Source organism: Oryzias melastigma, linkage group LG13 (genome assembly GCF_002922805.2).
Source record: "Oryzias melastigma strain HK-1 linkage group LG13, ASM292280v2, whole genome shotgun sequence".
Taxonomy (NCBI): Eukaryota; Metazoa; Chordata; class Actinopteri; order Beloniformes; family Adrianichthyidae; genus Oryzias; species Oryzias melastigma.
The window spans coordinates 458,990-479,848 of NC_050524.1; the positions used below are offsets into that span (position 1 = coordinate 458,990).

At 49.0% G+C, this 20,859-nt stretch overlaps 2 protein-coding genes across 4 annotated transcripts in view; both read left to right on the forward strand.

Annotated features, from left to right (window-relative positions):
* Window positions 1-7,276, forward strand: part of LOC112149266 (WD repeat-containing protein 62) — a gene marked incomplete in the record, with an annotated part of 25,040 nt that extends 17,764 nt beyond the window's left edge. Inside the window, 10 exon segments of the mRNA XM_024276882.2 lie at window positions 420-530; window positions 594-705; window positions 784-856; window positions 952-1,015; window positions 2,330-2,416; window positions 5,659-5,863; window positions 6,175-6,353; window positions 6,519-6,605; window positions 6,709-6,875; window positions 6,980-7,276. Of these exon segments, the coding sequence (XP_024132650.1) occupies window positions 420-530; window positions 594-705; window positions 784-856; window positions 952-1,015; window positions 2,330-2,416; window positions 5,659-5,863; window positions 6,175-6,353; window positions 6,519-6,605; window positions 6,709-6,875; window positions 6,980-7,126 (1,232 nt within the window).
* A 1,435-nt stretch (window positions 7,277-8,711) lies between these two features.
* On the forward strand, window positions 8,712-20,451 carry LOC112149276 (protein Atg16l2). 3 transcript variants are annotated; one of them, XR_004948904.1, is made up of 18 exons: window positions 8,714-8,955; window positions 9,276-9,333; window positions 9,407-9,479; window positions 12,393-12,466; window positions 12,612-12,863; window positions 14,306-14,371; window positions 14,570-14,659; window positions 16,147-16,200; window positions 16,276-16,378; window positions 17,845-17,950; window positions 18,016-18,086; window positions 18,370-18,441; window positions 18,537-18,657; window positions 18,729-18,834; window positions 18,910-18,922; window positions 19,547-19,699; window positions 19,767-19,814; window positions 19,880-19,973. XR_004948904.1 is itself a non-coding variant. In XM_024276894.2 (18 exons), the coding sequence occupies exons 1-18, from the start codon at window positions 8,787-8,789 to the stop codon at window positions 20,143-20,145; spliced, it is 1,812 nt and encodes a 603-aa protein (XP_024132662.1). In that variant the 5' UTR covers window positions 8,726-8,786; the 3' UTR covers window positions 20,146-20,451. The 3 variants fall into 3 exon arrangements, 2 of the variants coding, with proteins under 2 accessions (XP_024132663.1, XP_024132662.1); XM_024276894.2 differs by lacking the exon at window positions 18,910-18,922 and adding an exon at window positions 20,052-20,451 and having other exon boundaries at window positions 8,726-8,955; window positions 19,880-19,981; XM_024276895.2 differs by lacking the exons at window positions 19,767-19,814; window positions 19,880-19,973 and having other exon boundaries at window positions 8,712-8,955; window positions 18,910-19,594.
* The last annotated feature ends 408 nt before the right edge of the window (window positions 20,452-20,859 follow it).

A 20,859-nucleotide genomic window follows, 5' to 3' on the forward strand; every position in this document is an offset into this window, starting at 1 on the left:
ACAGAAATCCTGTCAAATCTTGCTTACCTGTACCAGGTGTGTTTAACCAATGGGGAGCTTCGTTGGCAGGATGTTGGACAACATGTAGGACAGCGGCCCTCGAGGCCTGGAGGTCGTCACTCTAGTGTTAGCCTTTCCGCTCTTTGGGGTCCAGATGACTCCACCCACATATTGATGTATGATTCCTTCCATGACAAAGGTGGACAGAGGTGGACAGGATTTTATGTCTGCCATGGACATTAGTGAAACTCAAAAATCAAATATAAAAAAAGTTCAGCACACTGTCTTGTGGGGCCAGATGTTCCCACTTTAATGTAAACAAACCAAGGAGAGGGTTACAGCGTGCTCAGAGAAACTGAAAGTCCTTCAGACGAGCTGGTGGATGTGAAATGCTGACTCAGCAGAAACTCTCTCTTCAGACACGGATTCTCTGAGTCAGAGCAGCTCTGCTGGCAGCCTCAGTCCTGAAGAGGACGAGGACGGAAACCGTCTGAAGGACCTCCTCCACCGACCGTCCAGCCTGAGTGAAGGTAGGACGTCATCATCACCGGAAACACGCCGCCGTCCTCTCTGATGCCGTCCTGTGTCTGCAGAGAGGTTCGACACTGACCTGACAGCCCTGCAGCCCCCAGAGGAAAAGCCCTTCCTGAATCCTCGCCTCAGCATCTCCACGCGCTTCCTGTCCCGCTTCCAGGACAGAGTCAGGTAGGATGTCCTCTGGACCCTCACCTGCAGGTCAGCAGGACTCTCCTCTGGATCATCCAGGTTGTCTTTGCTCTGCAGGGCGTGGCCGGTCCGAGCTCCGCCTTCCATCCCAAACAGGATAGCTGAAGAAAGCCACGGCAGCTGCATGACGGTACGCGCACACCTGAGTGAGCCGAGCACGGTCTCACCTGGGAGGGATGGGGGGATGAACCGTCATCTCTGCATGATCCCAAACCGTTCTTTCAGGTGAAGTCGGAGAGGAGCGGCGCCGGGCCGGCCGCCTGGACCCGGACAGGAAGCAGCAGAGCAGGTGAGGACACACCTGTTCTCAGGTGGAGATGTCTCTGTTTAATGTGAAGCAGCAGAGCAGGTGAGGACACACCTGTGCTCAGGTGGAGATGTCTCTGTCTAATGTGAAGCAGCACGTTGTAATGCCAGCAGCAGCAGACCTTCACCCTGAAGGCCTCGTCTACCAGCAGCTGTGAAACCAGACCAGCTTCTGCTTCTGCGGTTTGCGTCTGCAGAGAACCAGACGCTTTCAGATCCACTTTTCGACTCGCTCCTGAACCTGGCAGCAGGTCTTCAGACCTCTGGACCGTCAGTCGATCACCTGTGGGAGTTCCAGTGCTGATCAGTGGAACTGCGTTCACGCCGAACGTGTCGGAGCGTCCATTAATAGACGCTGATGTCCAGACGCCGTCTGAGCCCTTGCGGCGCGATTTGAGTGTCACGCTGTGTCCAGAGGTCAAACGTCTGAACTATAGCGAAGAGGACACATCGCCTTGACCCATCAGGGACTCGGCTTTCAAATGCCACATGTTCAATCAGTGGGCGGAGTCCAAAACCATCATGGAGGATGGACTCGATCGCTCTCCTGAACTTTGATCTTTTTCTTATTTCCATGGAGACGACGATGAGAAGATCCTCCAGTTTGATTCATATTCTTCTTTCCTTCGACTGATGCGGATCAGCAAGTCATCAAACTGGGTCACAGAGAGACCACTGAAAGCGCCATCGGTCAGACGATGTCGTAAAGACGCCATCGTTCAGGCGCTGCTCCTGCACTGGATGGTGATGCTCGCCATACCAGAGAGTCTGAATGATGTCAGGAACCCAACATGAACACTTTGGAATAACTAAATCTGATCTGTGAACATCCTCCATGTCTTCATGGTAAATGCCAGAAACAGATACCGCTCCGTGTAGCGACCAGTGTGGAAACATTTGCTGGTAGCTCCTCCCACACACGTCTGGAGCACCAAGTTTATTAACAGGTGGCGAGCTGCGAATTCACCGCGTGTCAGGGGAGAGGCAGTGGACACAGATTCGATGTGCAAATTGCGTTCAGTGTGAACGCAGCTTTACACTTTGGCCTTCTGAGGAGGGGGGCGGGGCTTCTAACAAAGTCTAGAATGAAAGAACAAATGGAAAAGCTCCAGATCCTGGAAAGGATCCTCAAACCGAGATGGTTTATCAGCTGAAGTGGGATTGACTTTTGCTTGGTGAAGGCGTTCCCGTCCATCAGTTAAATAGTCTGATTGAAGCCCCAGCACCCCTCCCTGAGGAACTCCTCGCCCCGGCAGGTTCCGGTCCTTCTCACCAGTCAGTCATCTGTCTAATGCAGCCAACAGGATTTCCCAGCAGCCTCGGCAGCGTCCTCGGCGTAGACGGCCTATCGTGGTGGTGGTGCGGTGCAGGCCAGCTCTGGGAGGTTTGTGCTCCGACACCCGGGATTTGGTGGTGGGTCTGCAGGATCACTTGGTGGATCTGGAGGATTACGTGGTGGACCTTCAGAATCTCCTGATGGGTCTACAGCAGGGGTCACCAACCTTTTTGAAACTGCGGGCTACTTCATGGGTACTGAATCATACGAAGGGCTACCAGTTTGAAATAATAAATTTGCTTAGTTTGCCTTTAGTTCTACATTATTACTAATGAATATTGATACTCTTCAATGTGAAGACACTGATTTCTCACCATAATTATCAATAATGACAACAAGCTAGGAAACAGATTTTATTAATCTCAACAGATCTTGTCAGATTTTGAGGTAATGACCAAATGCAATGTTTTTAACAAAATTATAACTTTTATTAATTATTTATTAATTAATTATAACTATTATTAATTATTTATTAATTAATTATAACTATTATTAGTGGATCTATGCTCTTCAAACGCTTTAATTCAGTCTCATGTACCAGTCCCTTTATTTTCCTTAAACCTCCGAACAGGTTGATTGACAGATCCCACAGCAGACAAGAATCTGCTCATGGTGCGTTCACTGACCTCTGGACATAAGCGAACAGACACTCGGCCCAACCCAGTCCACTAAACTTTGTCATTTTTAAACAACCCGCAGCAAAACATCGACACTATTTAATCACTCGATTATATCCTGATCAGTGCCGGTGTTCTATGTTTTCTCTGATAAACTGCTTCGTTTTACTGCCGATATCCGGGGCTCAGTGAACGCACCATGCAGAAACACTCAGCAGCTCTGGGTTCTGTTTCATTACACATGAAACTTGAACCAAATTCTAGGAATTAACAACTAAAAAAAAACAGTGTCGCAATGATACGGTTTCATAATAATGCAATAAAACACAAACCAACTCACGCGATAAGTCATTATAAACTCGTCAATGTGTGTTTTTTTATTTGATCGTCTAAAAAGGACCATTTGAGTGACATCACAGCAGTGTGGTGCGTGCGTGCCGCGCTGGCTCGTGCAGCAAGTCCACTGACAGTCTCAGATGCAAGTGAGAAGTCTGTTCAGTGGAATGTAAAAGAATGTCCAGAACAAGTATTCAGGCTGCAGAAGTGCGGCTACAGATGAAGCGATGAGGAAATCTTGGTTATTGATTTTACAGAGGAGATGTGACGCTGATCTCTCATGGCGCCCGCTGTTCTGTACAGACAGACACGTCAGAAGTGCATTTAATAAGAAAAAAGTCAATTTCCATTACAGTTCTGTGAAAAATATCCATCCATTTCAATACGCCCCCAAAACCAGCTCCTCTACGCGCAATAACTTTTTTTTCGAAAAATTTGAGGTTTTTTTTGTTTTTGTTTGTTGTAATCAGTGTTTCCTTTAAAGATAACTAATAATCAAATATTCTCGGTGTCTCCATGTGGGAAAGGGAGAAGGGGACGCCTCATTCTTTGTTATTAGCTGCATTTCCATCACACATTTGTGCAAAACTTTATGGAAATTCTAGGAATTAAAAAAAACGTTTTCTAAATGACACTGTTTCCATTAAATTATAATTTTGCGATAAATCACAAACCAGCTCACGCGATAAGTCATTAAAAACACGGCGATGAACGAGAACAAGTATTTTTTTTATTTCATTCACTAAAAGGGCGCATGTGGGTGACGTCACAGCTCTGTCTGGGGCGCGTGCAGCTCAGCTCAGAAGAGGGAGGAGTCTGTTCTGCGGTTAAAAGAAAAAGCATTTTAACAAATAAGCATCAGGACCTTTTTTCTGCTTAAAACGCGACAACATCCATTCAAGTTTCTGTCACGGCGCTCGCGCTCATGAGACTTCAGGCTCCAAGCTGCAAAAGTGCGTCTGCAGATGAGGCGATGAGGAAAGGAGGAGGAGCTGCGCGATTCTGTATGACCCACAGTTTCTAAAGCGCTTTGACGCTGCGGGACCTCTTGGTGCGTCGGCTCAGCGGCGCTCAGATCAGACACTTCATACCGAGAAGAGCATTTATTTAGGAAAAAGTGTTTCCGTTACAGTTTTGCGAAAAATGTCTATTCCTCCTCTAAGCGCAAAAACTTTTTTCGAAAAATGCCAGTTTTTTCAAAACTGTGGTGTTTCCATTAGGAGAATTTATTATCCAAATTCCAATTTGCGAAATTTCAGAGTTAATGGAAATGCGACTATTGATTATCTCGTTAAGGAGAAAACGATTTAAAAAAAGAAAAATAGTGGGACAGGCCGTTTTTGGCTTCAGAAATAATGAACATCTATTTTTAAGATGTTTTAATTTTTAATTCTTCATAAAGGCAGGTGTGATTTTAAAAAATTGCAGCAAAATAAAATAAAATTTTCGAGCAGCTCACAAGTGTGTTGCGCTATTTTTAGAAGAGGCCTGCGGGCGACTGATGTGGAGCTCGCGGGCGACCTGTTGGTGACCCCTGGTCTACAGGATCTTGTCGCGGGTCTTCAGGATCACTTGGTGGATCTGCAGGATAGCTTTTGGGATCTACAGGATCATGCGGTGGATCTGGAGGATCAGGTGGTGGATCTGCAGGATCAGGTGGTGGATCTGAAGGATCTTGTGGTGGGTCTGCAGGATCACGCGGTGGATCTGGAGGATCACGTGGTGGATCTGCAGGATCAGGTGGTGGATCTGCAGGATCACGCGCTGGATCTGGAGGATCAGGTGGTGGATCTGCAGGATCAGGTGGTGGATCTGCAGGATCAGGTGGTGGATCTGCAGGATCAGGTGGTGGATCTGCAGGATCAGGTGGTGGATCTGGAGGATCAGGTGGTGGATCTGGAGGATCACGTGGTGGATCTGCAGGATCAGGTGGTGGATCTGGAGGATCACCACTTGATCCTTCAGGTTTAAGTGGTAATTCTGCAGGATCAGGTGGTGGATCTGCAGGATCACCACTTGATCATTCAGGTTTAAGTGGTAATTCTGCAGGATCAGGTGGTGGATCTGCAGGATCAGGTGGTGGATCTGCAGGATCACGTGGTGGATCTGCAGGATCACGTGGTGGATCTGGAGGATCACGTGGTGGATCTGCAGGATCACGTGGTGGATCTGGAGGATCACGTGGTGGTGTGTAATCTTTCATCAATCTTTTCAGAATCTGGTCTGACCGATTCTCTGGAGTCCGTCTTCACGGCGGCGGCTTTGGGCCTCGTCCTCTGCCCCTCCCCCATGTGCTGCCATCACGCCGTTTGACCTCTCTTCTTGACCCCCCCTCAGATGCGACCTCCGGGTCCCACAACATCAGTACGTCATCTGTGGATCCAGCAAATGTCGACCTGAATCCAGGAGTCCACCTGGAGCCCCCCCTGCAGGCCGACCTGACCCCCTCCTCAGCCGCCCCCCAGCCGCCAGAGGCTCCGCTTGCTGCTGGTCCAGACCTCCAACTCCCCAACACTGAAGCCCCCCCGGCCCAGAGCAGCAGGTGCCCCCATCCTCTTTCTGAAGGACTGAGATCCTTTCAGGTTCTTCAGGGAACCGAACCGGTCCACATGATTCGGGCTCAGGTTCCGGTCCTTTCTGGACACGACTTGAGCTCAGAAGTTTATCCAGCTTCAGTCCAGAATCTTTCTGCAAAGGTTCTGGACTGTTCTGGATCCAAAATGCTGATTTGGGTCCATTAGAACTTGGTTCCTTTTTTCTTAAAAAAAAAAACAAACTTTATTTACAATAACGGTTTTCGATCTGAACACCTTCACTGGTTTGAGGCTCGCTAACCGCCGCTGCTCTCCACAGACTGCAGGTGGAGGCCACGCCTCCTCAGGTATCGTCTCAGGACAGCAGCACCGAGGAGACTCTGACCAATCAGAACCAAACAGTGATCCAGCGCACAGTGCTTCCAGCCCCGCCCATCACGTCCACTGAGACCAGAGTCCTGCCTGGTCCAGGTGACCCGGTTCTACCTGGAAACACAGGTGTGCTGATAGAAACAGGTTCCGATCTAGTCTCTGCTGTCACAGAGGTGTGATGACCCCCCCACCGCTCCAGGCGGCGCCATGTCAGGAGATCCGCTGATTCCTCCAGAGATCTCCGGGTCGGACCGCAGGACCGTCTGATGTTTGTTTTGGTTTTATCGTCAGGTTCCTCTCCGCTGGTCCCGCCCCTTTGCACCTCCTCGCCGCTCTTAGAAATGCTCCACCCCCATGAAACAGACACCTGTCAGTCAGGTAACGTCCTGTTCAGTTAAAGGTTTGATGTTCTCTAAACTCTGCCCCACCCCCTGATTATGGGTGAGGCTTCAATACCTGTGATTGGTCTTTCGTCCCACAGCGCCCCCTGCAGAACCAAGTGAGGTCAGCACAGGTGAGCCAGGTGTGCTGTTCCCTTCACCTGCGAGTCACAACCAGGAGGTCTGCATGCAGCACTGTCAGCACGTTACCGCCCACCTGCAGCAGGCCGCCGCCCACCTGCAACACGCCGTGCACCTGTACCAGCAGGTACAGGATCAGAACCCAGACATCCAGAACCAGAGGCTGGACCAGAACCTTTTTCCTTTCGCTCTGCATTGATTCTAAAGTTCATTGCACTTCTCTGCCTCCAGCTCGAGTCCTCGCAGCACGGCGGCCTGCAGGAGGCGCTGTCCATCATCCAGTCTCACCTGCAGGGGGCGCTGCCCCCGCTCACCAGGAGGAACTGCAGCGCCCCCTCTGTTCTGCTGGAGGAAGGCGGGGCGATAACCCGTCTATAGAAACGTTGAGTCCAGATGACCCAGGAGAAACTGGATCAGTCGGAACCAGGACCCAAACTGGACCTCTTTCCCAGAGGCCTCAGCGGTTCTCCTGACAGTCGTTGTTGGTGTTTGTACAGATTTTGCTAATAAAGGTTTTGTGTTTTTTAAGATGATCTTTTCATTCTGTGAACGTCCATGCAGGTAAATGACGGAGCTGCTGGGTGGGGGGGTTCATAGGGTGTGAGGCCAAGTGTAGCTCCTCCCACTCCCATTGTTTCAACAGCTTTGAAGGGCTTATGTTCCATAAAACGAACTGTTTTATATTGTTCATTCCTCTCCCTAACGAACCTCTTTGATCCGTTTCTGAGTAATCCTCTAAAAACCTGCACTCTGCACCGGCCCCTCCCATACCCACCAGAACCAGGAGGTTCTCACATTGTGATGTCACAAAGGAAGACCGCCCTTTCCAGGAAGAGTGCACTGTCAGCTCCGCCCCCTGGGTAACGCCAACTCTGTCCAACCCACCCTAATCCATAAAACACATGTCAAAGTCACGGCCCGGGGGCCAAATCCGGCCCTCCAGATCATTTCATTGTTATTAATGACCTGATGTTATTTTGTTTTAATTTCTAACTTGTTTAATTTAAAAAATATATATTTTTATAAGAGTACAATATTAAACGTTATTTAAGGTTTAAGTTGATTTATTCTGGAATAATATTCCTGCTTTTTATTATTCATAATTATGTTAAAAAGTTACAGTTTTAAAAATGTGGTTTTAGAGTTCAATGAATGTTGATCCTGTTCGGTCCGTGACCTGAGGTGTGTTTTGGATTGAGTTCGACAGCCCGGCCTTAACTACTAAAAACTATCCAGTACTCTGGACTTAAAGCCTTGAACACCTGAGGCGTCGGTGACGCTGAAAGACGAAATCTTTCACTTACTGGAAGTTTAACCGTTAACACGATTATTCCAGTGTGTGAAGGAGAAAAGCGGCTCGTCGAGTTCATTTTCCAAACTAGATAATTACGTTTTGTTACTAAATATTTAAAATAAAATATTTAGTTTGTAAGCAAAATATTTAATTGTAAAATAAATGTTTGGTTTAAAATTTAATATTAAGCTTGCTAACTAAATATTTAGTTAGTAAATGTAACATTTATAAATACATAAAAGGTGAAAATAACCATAAACAATGAGAGCTGTTTTTTTTCTCCTAAAACACGCTAAATATCCAAAAATATTGACTGTAGTTACTGACGGTCCACCTTAAAACACGGTCCACCTTAAAACACGATCGCATGTTCGGATCTCTGAGACTGAAGGAAACAGGATTTGATTCATGAAGATATTCTGCTCCAGAGAGAATATTTATGCTGACAGGTTGTAATAAATGTCGGATTACTCAGACATAACCCCCCCATTCTGACTCCGTGTGAACATTTACGTCCAAAACCAGAAAATAAAAGTTCTGAAAGTTCTGTTCTCGTGGTTTACAGAAGAACTTTGAGGCTCAGTGGAGACAGAACCTGATCTGATCTGATCTCTGATCTGATCTGTCAGTTTAGAAACTTCACTGATAGAAAACAGAAGGGGGGGGGTGACCACGCCCCTTACGTGACGAAGCTGGCGGCGTAAAGTGAAACAAACAAAAAGAGGAAACCGCAGCGGAGACGGCATGGATCCCGGCGCGGAGCCGCTGCGGGTCGGCGGGGTCCCGGTTCCGCCGGTTCCACCGGTTCCGGACGGCGGGAGGCTCGAGGAGGTTTGGAAGAGGCACGTCGTCCGGCAGCTGAAGCACAGAGACCGGACCCAAAGCAGCATGTTCCAGGACCTGACCCGCTTCTGTAAGGTTCTGTCGCAGCTCCGAACCAAACTCCATTCTGAAACCCCCTCCTTCAACGGGGCCCGTCCGAACCGGTTCCGATTTGATTGAATGAGGATGCAGGCTGGAGGAGCGACACCTCCTCTGCTGTTCGGCTGCAGTTTGGTTGGTACCGGTCCAGGTGTCAGAACCCAGATGTGGAAATCTGACGCGTGCAGGAAGATCCAAGCTGAACGCACGCATGCGCACTCCAGCTGCGGGTTGGAGTTCTGAACGGAGTTTGGATCGGCGGATTTGCATGTTGTGTTTTGCAGAAGTGACCCGGTTCTGAATCTCTTTCAGATACTCGGGTTCTGGAGAAAACCAGCCTGACCAAAGGAATCCTGAGCGGCTCTGCCAGGTAACTCACCTGAGCGCACCTAAGCTCTGCGCCTGCGCACTGAGATGATCAGGGGTTTGGTTTGTGCACGCAGGTTTCCGTCTGCAGACGGCACGGCGCTCTCTCTGCAGCAGCACAACTTCCGGTTGCGGAAGATAACCGGAGAGGTGAGCAGGTCCAGGTGTGGAGCGGGGGTGGGCGTGTCCTAAACTGCTATTCTACTGGCAGCCATAGAGGGCAGACTCTGGTGAGCGGAGGTCGTGGTCAGGTGTGGTTGGTGTGACCGGTTCTTTTGGGCCTGGGCTGAAGGTAAACGGGCCTGAAACCTGCAGCGACCAGAACCAGAGCTCATCTGCTGAGCGATAGAATATCAGGGCAGGTTCTGGACCGTCTGGGTCACAGACATAAAGGGTGACCTTTGACCTCACCCCTGCGCAACAGCGTTCTGAAAATGTTGGTGGTACAAAGTGAAGTTGGAGGTTCTGATGACTCCGCCCACCTGCCAACAGAAGGACACACCCCCACATCTGTAGGAAGTTGAGCTTTATTAAGTTCAAACATCAGTTTACTTCTCAGCTGTCAGAAATAACAAACTTTACATCATCAGACCTTCATAAAAATCTTTTATTTTGGCAGTCTGTGCTGATGTGTTTCCTCTGAAGCCAGCCTCCGGTGGTCATTAGAGGAACTGCAACGTTTCTTGTGTTGCCAGCTCCTGAAATCTCATTCAGGTCAGCGGCTGTGGAGCAAACAGGAAGTCTCCAGAGAGAATCCACCTGCTTTTCAAAGTAAAAGCGCTTTGCTTCCTGCTCTACTGCAGTAGTTTCCTGGAAGTGGCCGGTGTAGGTAGCAGATGTGCTATCCTGTCAGATCGGCTCGGGGGCTTGCGACTAGTGATGACGTCACACAACTGTAACAAACGAGTTGGCTAATTTGTAGTTTTTCTGTACTGAAACTTATGTTTACAATACAGTTTATTTTTTTAAAAAGAAAGGAAAAAGGTTCAACATTGGCAGGATGTATTTAGAAAAAAATACGTGCGAATAATTATTTTCTTTTTTTATGTGCGACCAACAACAAGCTAGCATGCTACTCGCTAGCACCCACTTTAGCTCAAACTTCATCCTTCCCAGCCTGATTTCTCTCTATTAAAATAACGATCATTATCCTGTGATGATTCCTCTCCATCGGATTATTTCGTTGTCAAGGTTTTTGCGGCTGATTACAAATATTCCTTCTCCTTTTGTCATTCTTAACGTATTTGTTCGGACCTCCTCGGTTCTTTACTCGGGATGAATCCGTGCATTATGGTGGAAGTATGTCGTTCCCCGTGTCACGTGACAGTGGTCTGATGGTCCGGACCAATCACAATCTTACACGTCATCTATGCGCCAGCCCCCGAGCCGATCTGACAGGCCGAGCACATCTGCTACCAACACCGGATCCGGCCCTCCAGATCATTTCCTTTTATTGTTATTAATGATCCGATGTTATCTTGTTCTCATTTCTAACTTGTAGAATTTTGACAAAATATATTTTTATGGAGAGTAAAATATTGAAAGTTATTTAAGGTTTAAGTTGGTAACTGTGGTAACTACAGAGGAATAAAGCTGATGAGCCATACAATGAAGGTGTGGGAAAGAGTAGTGGAAGCCAGACTAAGAGCAGAAGTGAACATTTGTGAGCAGCAGTATGGTTTCATGCCAAGAAAGAGCACTACAGATGCAACATTTGCTTTGAGGATGTTGATAGAGAAGTACAGAGAAGGTCAGAGAGAGCTCCACTGTGTCTTTGTAGATCTGGAGAAAGCTTATGACAGAGTGCCCAGAGAGGAACTATGGTATTGTATGAGGAAGTCTGGAGTGACAGAGAAGTATGTCCGAGCAGTGCAGGACATGTATGAGGGCTGTAAGACAGTGGTGAGGTGTGCTGTAGGGGTGACAGAGGAGTTCAAGGTGGAGGTGGGATTACATCAGGGATCAGCTCTGAGCCCCTTCCTGTTTGCAATGGTGATGGACAGACTGATGGATGAGGTTAGACAGGAATCACCATGGACTATGATGTTTGCAGATGATATTGTGATTTGTAGTGAGAGCAGGGAACAGGTGGAGGTGGAGTTAGAGAGGTGGAGGTTTGCCCTGGAAAGGAGAGGAATGAAGGTTAGCCGCAGTAAGACAGAGTACATGTGTGTGAATGAGAGGAACCAGAGTGGAAGAGTGAGGTTACAGGGAGAAGAGATAAAGAAGGTGGAGGAGTTTAAGTATTTAGGGTCAACAGTACAGAGTAATGGAGAGTGTGGAAAAGAAGTGAAGAGGAGAGTGCAAGCAGGTTGGAATGGGTGGAGAAAAGTGTCAGGTGTGATGTGTGACAGAAGAGTTTCAGCACAAATGAAAGGAAAGGTGTACAAGACTGTGGTGAGACCAGCCATGTTGTTTGGACTAGAAACAGTGGGACTGAAGAAAAGACAGGAAGCAGAGCTGGAGGTAGCAGAGATGAAGATGCTGAGGTTCTCTTTGGGAGTGACCAGGATGGATAGGATCAGGAATGAATACATCAGAGGGACAGCACATGTTAGAGGTTTTGGAGATAAAGTCAGAGAGGCCAGACTGAGATGGTTTGGACATGTTCAGAGGAGAGACAGTGAATATATTGGTAGAAGGATGCTGAGTCTAGAGCTGCAGGAAAGAGGTCTAGAGGAAGACCAAAGAGGAGGTTTATGGATGCAGTGAATGAAGACATGAAGGTGGCTGGTGTTAGAGTGGAGGATGCTGAAGACAGGCTTAGATGGAGGAAACTGATTCGCTGTGGCGACCCCTGAAGGGAAAAGAAGAAGATTTAAGGTTTAAGTTGATTTATTCTGGAATAATATTCCTGCCTTTTTATTATTCATAATTATGTTAAAAAGTTACAGTTTTAAAGTTTTAACAATGTAGTTTTAGTGTTCAATAAATGTTGATCCTGTTCGACCCGCGACCTCAGGTGTGTTTTGGAGTTTGGCCCCCTGGTCTATCTGGTTCAGCGTCTGTCCTGGAGTGAACTCAGGAAGCAGTTCTACTGTTGACTCCGCCTCCTCTTTGCAGCTGGCCTATCAGGTGGTGGATCTGCAGCAGCAGATCAAGATCAAGGATGGAGTTCTGGAAAAACAGCGTGCCAGGTGAGTCATGCTTTCACACACCTGAGCTGCAGCCCTGTTCCTGGGGGAGGGGCGGTAGATAACAGACTGAAAGTTCTGCTGAACGTGAAGCAGCAGCAGCTTCCCGTCAGAACCGCAGACTGATGGTCCTGCTCTCCCTCCTCAGGCTGGAGGACGGCCGGCTGCAGCTGGACGCCAGCAGAGACGCTCGGCAGGATCTGCAGGTGCGGCTGGAGCAGGTCCGCCAAGACATGGGAACGCTGAAGGTGGAGTATGACACGCTGCTGCAAAGACAGAGGGAGGCGGAGTCACGACTCAGGGAGGAGAAAATGAGGGAGGAGCATCTGCTGGAGACCATCATGCTCCAGAAGAACCAGGATGCTGATCGCATGAACAGACGCAACGACCGCAGCTGCAGGTACAGAACACACCTGTCCCATGCTGCCTTTAGGGGGCGCCACAGAGATTCCTCCTCCTTCATCCGTGAACCTCCTCTTAGTCTTCCTCCTCTTTCCTGCTGTCTCAGCATCCTTTCACCTGATCCACCCTGATCCCTCCTGATCCATCCTTTCACCTGATCCATCCTGATCCATCCTGATCCATCCTGATCCCTCCTGATCCCTCCTGATCCATCCTGATCTCTTCTGATCCCTCCCGATCCATCCTGATCCCTACTGATCCCTCCCGATCCATCCTGATCCATCCCGATCCATCCTGATCCCTCCTGATCACTCCTGATCCATCCTGATCCCTCCCGATCCTTCCTGATCCCTCCCGATCCATCCCAATCTATCCTGATCCATCCTGATCCCTCCTGATCCGTCCCGATCCATCCTAATCCCTCTTGATCCCTCCTGATCCATCCTGATCCCTCCCGATCCATCCTGATCCATCCCGATCCATCCTGATCCCTCCTGATCAATCCTGATCCATCCTGATCCATCCTGATCCATCCCGATCCCTCCTGATCCATCCTGATCCATCCTGATCCATCCCGATCCATCCTGATCCATCCTGATCCCTCCCACAGAGACCCTCAGATCTCCAGCTCCGCCTCCTTTCTCTGAGCCAACATGGCCGCTCTCATCTCAGTCGTCTTCATGCAGAGGAAACTCTCACTGGATGTGTGTAGATCTTCGTTTGTAACTGACACACTACATTCTGTGTGTAACTGTGTGTACTTGCAGTTGTGTATTCACATGTATACTCAAAATACAATTTACGCACAACTTGAAACAACAGCTGCTTCAGTCCAAACGTGTCCGACACACACGAGCCTGTGAAGAGCACGACAACTGTCTGATACACACAACCACAGGTACACACAACCACGGGTACACACAACCACAGGTACACACAACCACAGGTACACACAACCACAGGTACACACAACCACAGGTACACACAACCACAAATACACAACCACAGGTACACACAACCACAAATACACAACCACAGCTACACACAACCACAGGTACACACAACCACAGGTACACACAACCACAGGTACACACAACCACAGGTACACAACCACAGGTACACACCAGCAGGGTTGTGAGACTGTTTTCAGGTCTTGAGATTTGAGTGTAGATGATGCGTTTAAATGCTGCTGGGTCATCAGAGTTTAGAGCGTCGACTGTATTTGTGAGTCTGTGGAGTGTACATGTGAATACACAACTGTTAGTACACACAGTTATGTACTAAGTGTTTTGTATCAGTTCAAATAGTACACACCCTCATCCTCTCCGTCCCCCTACACCTGTCCGTCCATCACACCTGAAGCTTAACGCTTTTGTTTAGACAGAAAGGGGCGGGGCTTCTCTCCCCTGAACCTGAAGGTTTCTGTTGTTTCTCCGTCAGAGCTCGAGAGGCCACTCTGCAGAAGGAGCTGCAGGCCGCTGCCAGGTCACAGGTCACCGTCGACAGGTGTGGGCGGAGCTCTTCAGGCGGAAACGTTCAGGGCGGACCTCATTCTGAACGTTTCCAAACAGTTGTGGATTTATAGAAACATGTTGAATGGATTCAGAGTTCTGACCGTTCGTTGATGTCGTTCCTGTCGTCGTTTTGTCATCTTAGCATTTTTTCGGTTTTGTCATTTTTGTGGTTTTTGTCGTTCCTCCTCAGCTCCTCCAGCACCCCCCCCTCCACAGAGGCGGCTCCCAAACCTCAGAGTCCGGACGAGTCCAGCGGGCGGAGACGAGCTCGCCTCTTCAGGTCTGAGGCGTGTCGCGGCGTTTTCACTCCGGCGCGTTCTCCAGTGAAACCTTTAGGTTAAAGGTGTGCTAGTACCCCCCACCCCCACCCCCAGGTGGTGGTTGACCCCAAATACCCTCAGACTGCCCCCTATGCCACGCCACTGCAGGATCGGGGGAGATCCGAAGGCCTTCCCATCATGCTTTGCTGCTGTTACAGTCAAATGACCCAGCAAGGCCAGGGGGCCCACATGGTTCAAAGGGGGCTGAGATGTGGGCCCCAAATGGGTTTGTCTGCAGTGTCCATGGTGACCTCACCTGTGTTTGCCCTCACTGGCTTCAGTGGACCCTCAGTGGGCTAGCTCGCTACGCTAGCCAGCCTCCCATTGGACGGCATGCCACTGGGCTCCACTGTAGCCAGCTAACGAGCTCAAAACATGGATCCGAACGCGGCGCTAAAATCCACCAGATTCTAGCGGAGAGGAGCGTCTGACCGTCCGAGTGAGACGTCTAACGGTGTTGTTGATCCAACAGGTGTGTGCTAGCAGTACACAGGTGGAGCACGTGACCAAGTGTTGATCAGAGATAAATGTGAACAAAAGAGGAGGAGGTAAATAAGGAGACCAGACTGTAAGAAACAACGATCAGAGAAGATAAACATGCTGAACGTTCATGTTGGGCCTGAACAATAATAATAAATCATCTGACATTCAGTGTAAAATGACCTAAAATAGAACAATTTTTATGTCCATATTTGAAGTTTGATATATTCTGCATTTTGGTTCTTAATCAACACTTTGTTTATTGGTTATCTTAAAATGTGTGTATTTATTGTAACGTTAGTATTTATCAAAAGGGACTTAAATGAACATATTGTGTTTTAAATTGTTCTAAAAACGGTTTTGAAGAAAAGATGAATCTACATTTGTGTGAAAAATAGTTCTATGTCATAGATTACCAAGATAGTGTATTGATTATTGCAATGCTTGTCGTATACTATCGGTATCGTGAGTCATGTATCGTGAGTTGTATTTTATCGTGAGTCACCCTGAGATTCCAGCCCTATTCGTGATGTCATAAAGGAGCCAAAATTAGCCGCCAAAACCAGAGCGGTTAACAGCGAGCGTCTTTAGAACTTAGCTGAGCTTCTAGAGATCGTCTGACCCGTGAGGAGAACAGGGAGTTCTGTCTGCAGGCAGAACCTTCACCGCAGGTCAGCAGGTCAATGACTCGTTCAGAGGAAAGACACGAGGAAACTTCAGCAGAAGTTTCAGTGTTTTTTTCAGCTCTGCGTTCGTAGAGGACGACCTCAGAGTTCGACTCTATCAGATGATGGTTTCATTTACGTCAATCCAGTTCATAGAGACCGGATTCACATCAGAAACGGTCTTCCATTTCTTTCAGGGTTTGTCAGTGATGTTCCGTCCAGTCGGTTCATGTTCTCTTGAGAACCAGTTGGTTCTCTCAGGTGTGACGGTTTCACCTCATCAGATTCTGTCTGCATCACAGGTCGGCATCAGACGCCACCTCCAGGATCCTCCCCTCCATCAGAGGCTTTTTCCAGTGAGTCTAACTCCACTTTTACCTCTGATTGGTCAGTCAGCCCTGAATGAGTGAATGAGTGTGTGATGTCATCAGGAAGAGGCGTGGCCTCTCTGTCTGTAGTCTGGAGGAGGACTTCCCCCATCCTGTGGGGATCTGTGTGTACGCCAGAGTTCCTGCTCGAGCGCTGCAAGCTTTGGTAACGAACACACACGTGCACGCGCACACACATGCACGCGCACACACGTGCACGCGCGCGCACACACATGTGCACGCGCACACACACACGTGCACGCGCACATACGCGTACACACGTACACGTGCACGCGCACACACGCGCACACACATAGATGCTTTCACACAACATGGGGACTCGTGACTGGAATGGGACACGTGGGGACATTTAAATTTAGACGTTTTTTTTTTTTTTACTATTAAAATAGCCGACGACTAATTCAATAGTCGATTAGTCGTTACTTTGTATTATATGGAGTCAGACTGTGGTAAATGTGAAAGTTATGATGACATTCTGCTATTCCAGCATTTATGAAGGTTTTTTAGGCTGTTTTGGAGTTTAACTAATATTTTAGCTACATGCTCGCTATTTTGGCTTGTTTAGGATTTTTTTTCTTTTGTTTTTAAGGTATTTTGAAGTATAGCTAATAGTTCAGTTACAAGCTAACTGTTTTGGCTAATTTAACTTTTTTTTAGTCTTTTAGGCTGTTTTGGAATTTAGCTAATAGTTCAGTTACATGCTAGCTGTTTTGGCTAATTTATGCTCTTTTTGTTTTTTAGACTATTTTGGAGTTTCGTTGAGATAGGTGTTTTACATCCACTTTGCGTATGACCTTATTAGTCGACTAATCGGGAATAATAATCTGGGATTAGACTACTGCTGAAATAATCGTTTGTGGCAGCACTGTTGATGACATCACAGGACCAGCCGCCCACGGCGTAATCTGAGGGTTGTTGTTTTGTTTGTGTTTGTTGTGTTAATCTGCTCTTTTTGTTCACATTGAGGAAGAAAACAGATAAAAACGTTCAAAACAGAACCAGTCTGAACCCGTTTCATCAGATCTGGATCTGACCTGATGGTTCTGAAAAGAGCAGCAGATCTTTGCAGTGGTTTTGGTCGTGTTTAATCTGCCCTCAGAACCAGAACCAGGACTATTAGTTTCTGTTGGTCGAGCTGGATCTAAAGCAGAACTCAAAGAACTGTAACTGAAGCCTGTTCAGCCGATCAAACCAGAAACACTCAGAAGAACCAGCCGGAGCTGAGTGAGACGGTCCGGATCAGAACCCCGCTGCAGAACTGGAGTGGCTGATGCAGATCCAGAGGAGCTCAGAACAGGTTCAGTTCTCAGAGAGTTTGTCTCCCTCTGGTGGTGAAACTAAAAACTACACAAACACTTCAATCAAAATCCCGTTGATTTATTTTCATAAACTCTCCAGACTTCATCAGCCCATGCACGTGCACGTGCACAGCTGCTCCCTCATTAGAGCGCATTGCACTAACGTGCCTACGTGCATGGATGAGTGCGCACGCCCACTTTCTGAGCTGAACAAAGAGCCTCTCTGTAGCAGCCTTCTTTCCCACAATCCCTCAGTGTCTCTGCACTGACAGGCTCCTCGTTTCCACGGTAACGGCTGTTCTCGTCTCTGCAGGAGGCCCATGAGCAAGGCATCAACACGGTGCGGTTCAGCTGCAGCTCGGACCTGCTGGCCACCGGCGGGACGGACCGGGTCATCAAGCTGTGGGCGCTGCGCGCAGGTACCGCCTCCCACAGACTCCTGCACGATTGTTGTGTTCTGTGACCTCACTGATGATGTCATCAGGCACGCTGACGCACAGGGCCACGCTGGACGGGAGCACGGAGGGCGTCACCTGTGTCGAGTTCGACCACACGGTAAGCCAGGCTCTGCTGAGCTACGGCGAGCCGTCACGACCAAATGTAACCAGGAGTTTACTTTTCCTCAAAGCCAGAGGATCCGGCGGCGGCGAGCACTGACGGGGTTTGGTTGAACAGAAACGTTTTCTCATGTCTTTACCCTGTTTTCTCTTTTGTTGGCGTAACCTGACCTTCACATCGTGTAAACACACCTGCAGCACTCTGTACCTGAACTCTTTTCTGCCTCGCCGGCGTGCCGTGGCGGTGCCACCGTTCACGCCGTGCCGCTCTGTGTCTGCAGGGGCGCCGGGTCTTGGCAGCCTCCTTCGACCGGTCGGCCTTGCTGTGGCGCCTCGGCGACTCCAGTCCTAAGGTAGTCACGTGGCTGTCACAGCGTTCTTCTGAGGGAAAGATATCTGCAGGTTTTCATGCAGCCCTGTTACCCAGAAGTCTGTGCGTGTGTGTCAGGTGACTCTGACGGGTCACAGTAGGAAGGTGACGGCGGCCAGGTTCACCACGGCGCCCCATCAGGTGGTGACGGGCAGTGCGGACCGGACCATCCGGCTGTGGGACCTGCAGAGAGCCGCCTGTGAGTCTGCACGCGCTCAGTGCTGCCGGGTGGGCGTGTTCAGGTGCTCAGGTGTGTGCGTGTGTGTCCAGGTGTGCAGCAGGTGGAGACGCCGTCCTTCTGCAGCGACCTGGTCTGCTCGGAGAACTGCATCGTCAGCGGACACTTTGACTCCAAGATCAGAGTTTGGGACGGCAGGTCGGCTCCTCTCTAATGTCTGTTTCCATGGCAACTCTGTCTGCCTCTGTTGCTTAGCAACAGCTTTGCCTGCAGATGGAGGCAGCAGGTGATTGACAGGCCAGCCGTCCAATCATCTCTATCCTGCTGGAAGAATCCAAACAGACGGAGAAACAGAAATGATCAGAACTAACGTGAAGGAGTGTTGAGGATGACATCATCATCCTTGGCTTCTCTGATTGGTCCTCACCTCTGAGAGGTCACATGATCGTATAATGGAAGACAGACGGCTTGTTAAGAATTATAAAAACTTCACTGCTGACCTCCGTCAGGTTACAAATACAGAGGAGTCCGTCCAATCACAGCTCGTGATGTCAGGATCCAAAATGGCTCCCAGAACAGAACCAGAAACAAAGACGTCTGAGCGTGTGCAGACGGACAGATGATGTCATCAGTAAAGAGCTGTGATTGGTCCTTTTCCTGCCTTTGATCACCTGTCTCTCCAGCAGCCGCAGTTCTGGACAGAACCGTGGAGGTTCTGTCCAGAACTGAAGCCGTTCAGACAGGAAGAACTCAGGATTCACTTCCTGGAGGTCTGAATATGAATCTGTAAATTGTCGAGTTTCTGATAACAGAATATTCTGAGCGGTTCCTGCTGTGGCAGAAACAAACACAGACTCCTCCCTCAGAGGAGGTGCAGGCGCCTCCTCCTCTCACCTGTCTCCTCCTCCAGGTTGGGGGGTTGCATTCAGGAGCTTCCGTCTCAGGGGAGAGTCACCTCTCTGGACTTGAGCTACGACCGTCGACAGGTGCTCAGTTGTTGCCGTGACGACAGCCTGCAGCTGGTGGACCTGAGGAGGTGGAGCCAGAACCGTGCGGTCTTCAGGTAGGGGCGGAGCCTCCTCTGCAGTCGTGACTCCGCCTGCGGAGCTGATCCTGTCTTTGTGTCTCAGAGCCGAGGGCTTCAAATGCGGCAGTGACAGCACAAAGGCGGTGATCAGGTAAGGCTCCGCCCACTCCCTGGTGCTGGCAGAGTGGCGTTGGCGTGACCCGGTTCTGTGTGCAGCCCGGACAGCAGCTATGTGGCGGCCGGGTCGGCTGACGGCAGTGTGTTCGTTTGGAGAGTTTCCACGGCTCACCTGGAGACCCGCCTCCTCCAGGAGCACAGGTAAGTGGGCGTGTCCTCAGCTGTCAGGATGTGGCGTGCGTCATGACTCACCGTTTCCTTCCCCCCTCAGCTCGCCTGTCAACGCCGTGGCCTGGTCTCTGTCCGGCGAGTACGTGGTCAGCGTGGATAAGAGCCGGTGGGCGGTCCTCTGGAGCGACATCTGAGTTTCCACCGCGTTCACCTGAGACTTTGTTAAGGTTTCACACCTGGGGGGAGGGGCTGCATCCCTGCTAACCAGCATCCTCTGCTCTGGTGTGTTCTGATTGGCTGGAGACACCTGACAGCTGTCAATCATCTCCACCAGGAAAAGAGGGAACGCCGTTATTTATTGTTGAAGAGAACGCCGACTTCTGCTTTAGAACTCACAAACCAGTGAATCGGATCAGAACTGAACAGAACCAGAACTTTGTTTTGCCTCCAGGCTTCTGTTCAAATCGGGTTTTTAATAAAGTATCTTCTGTTACTCATGAGCGATTTGAGTTATTTTATTTTTTTATGTTTTTATCATTTTAAATGTTCATGAAATGACTGGAGTATCAAACTGTTTACAAACAAACATAAATAACAACAATGATGTGATGCCTCTCCAGCAATGTATCCACTAGGGGGCCCAAGCCAGGGTCTCATTGTGCCGGTCCCAAGCCCGGATAAATACAGAGGGTTGTGTCAGGAAGGGCATCCGACATAAAATCTTGCCAAATCAAATATGCGAATCAGACCTACGAAATCCATACCGGATCGGTCGAGGCCCGGGTTAACAACGACCGCCATCGGTGACAGGAACATAGAGTGACCTATAAGAGCGGAGGTAGGAGCACACAGATAGACTACATCTTGTGTAGACGGTGTAATCTGAAGGAGATCAGTGACTGTAAAGT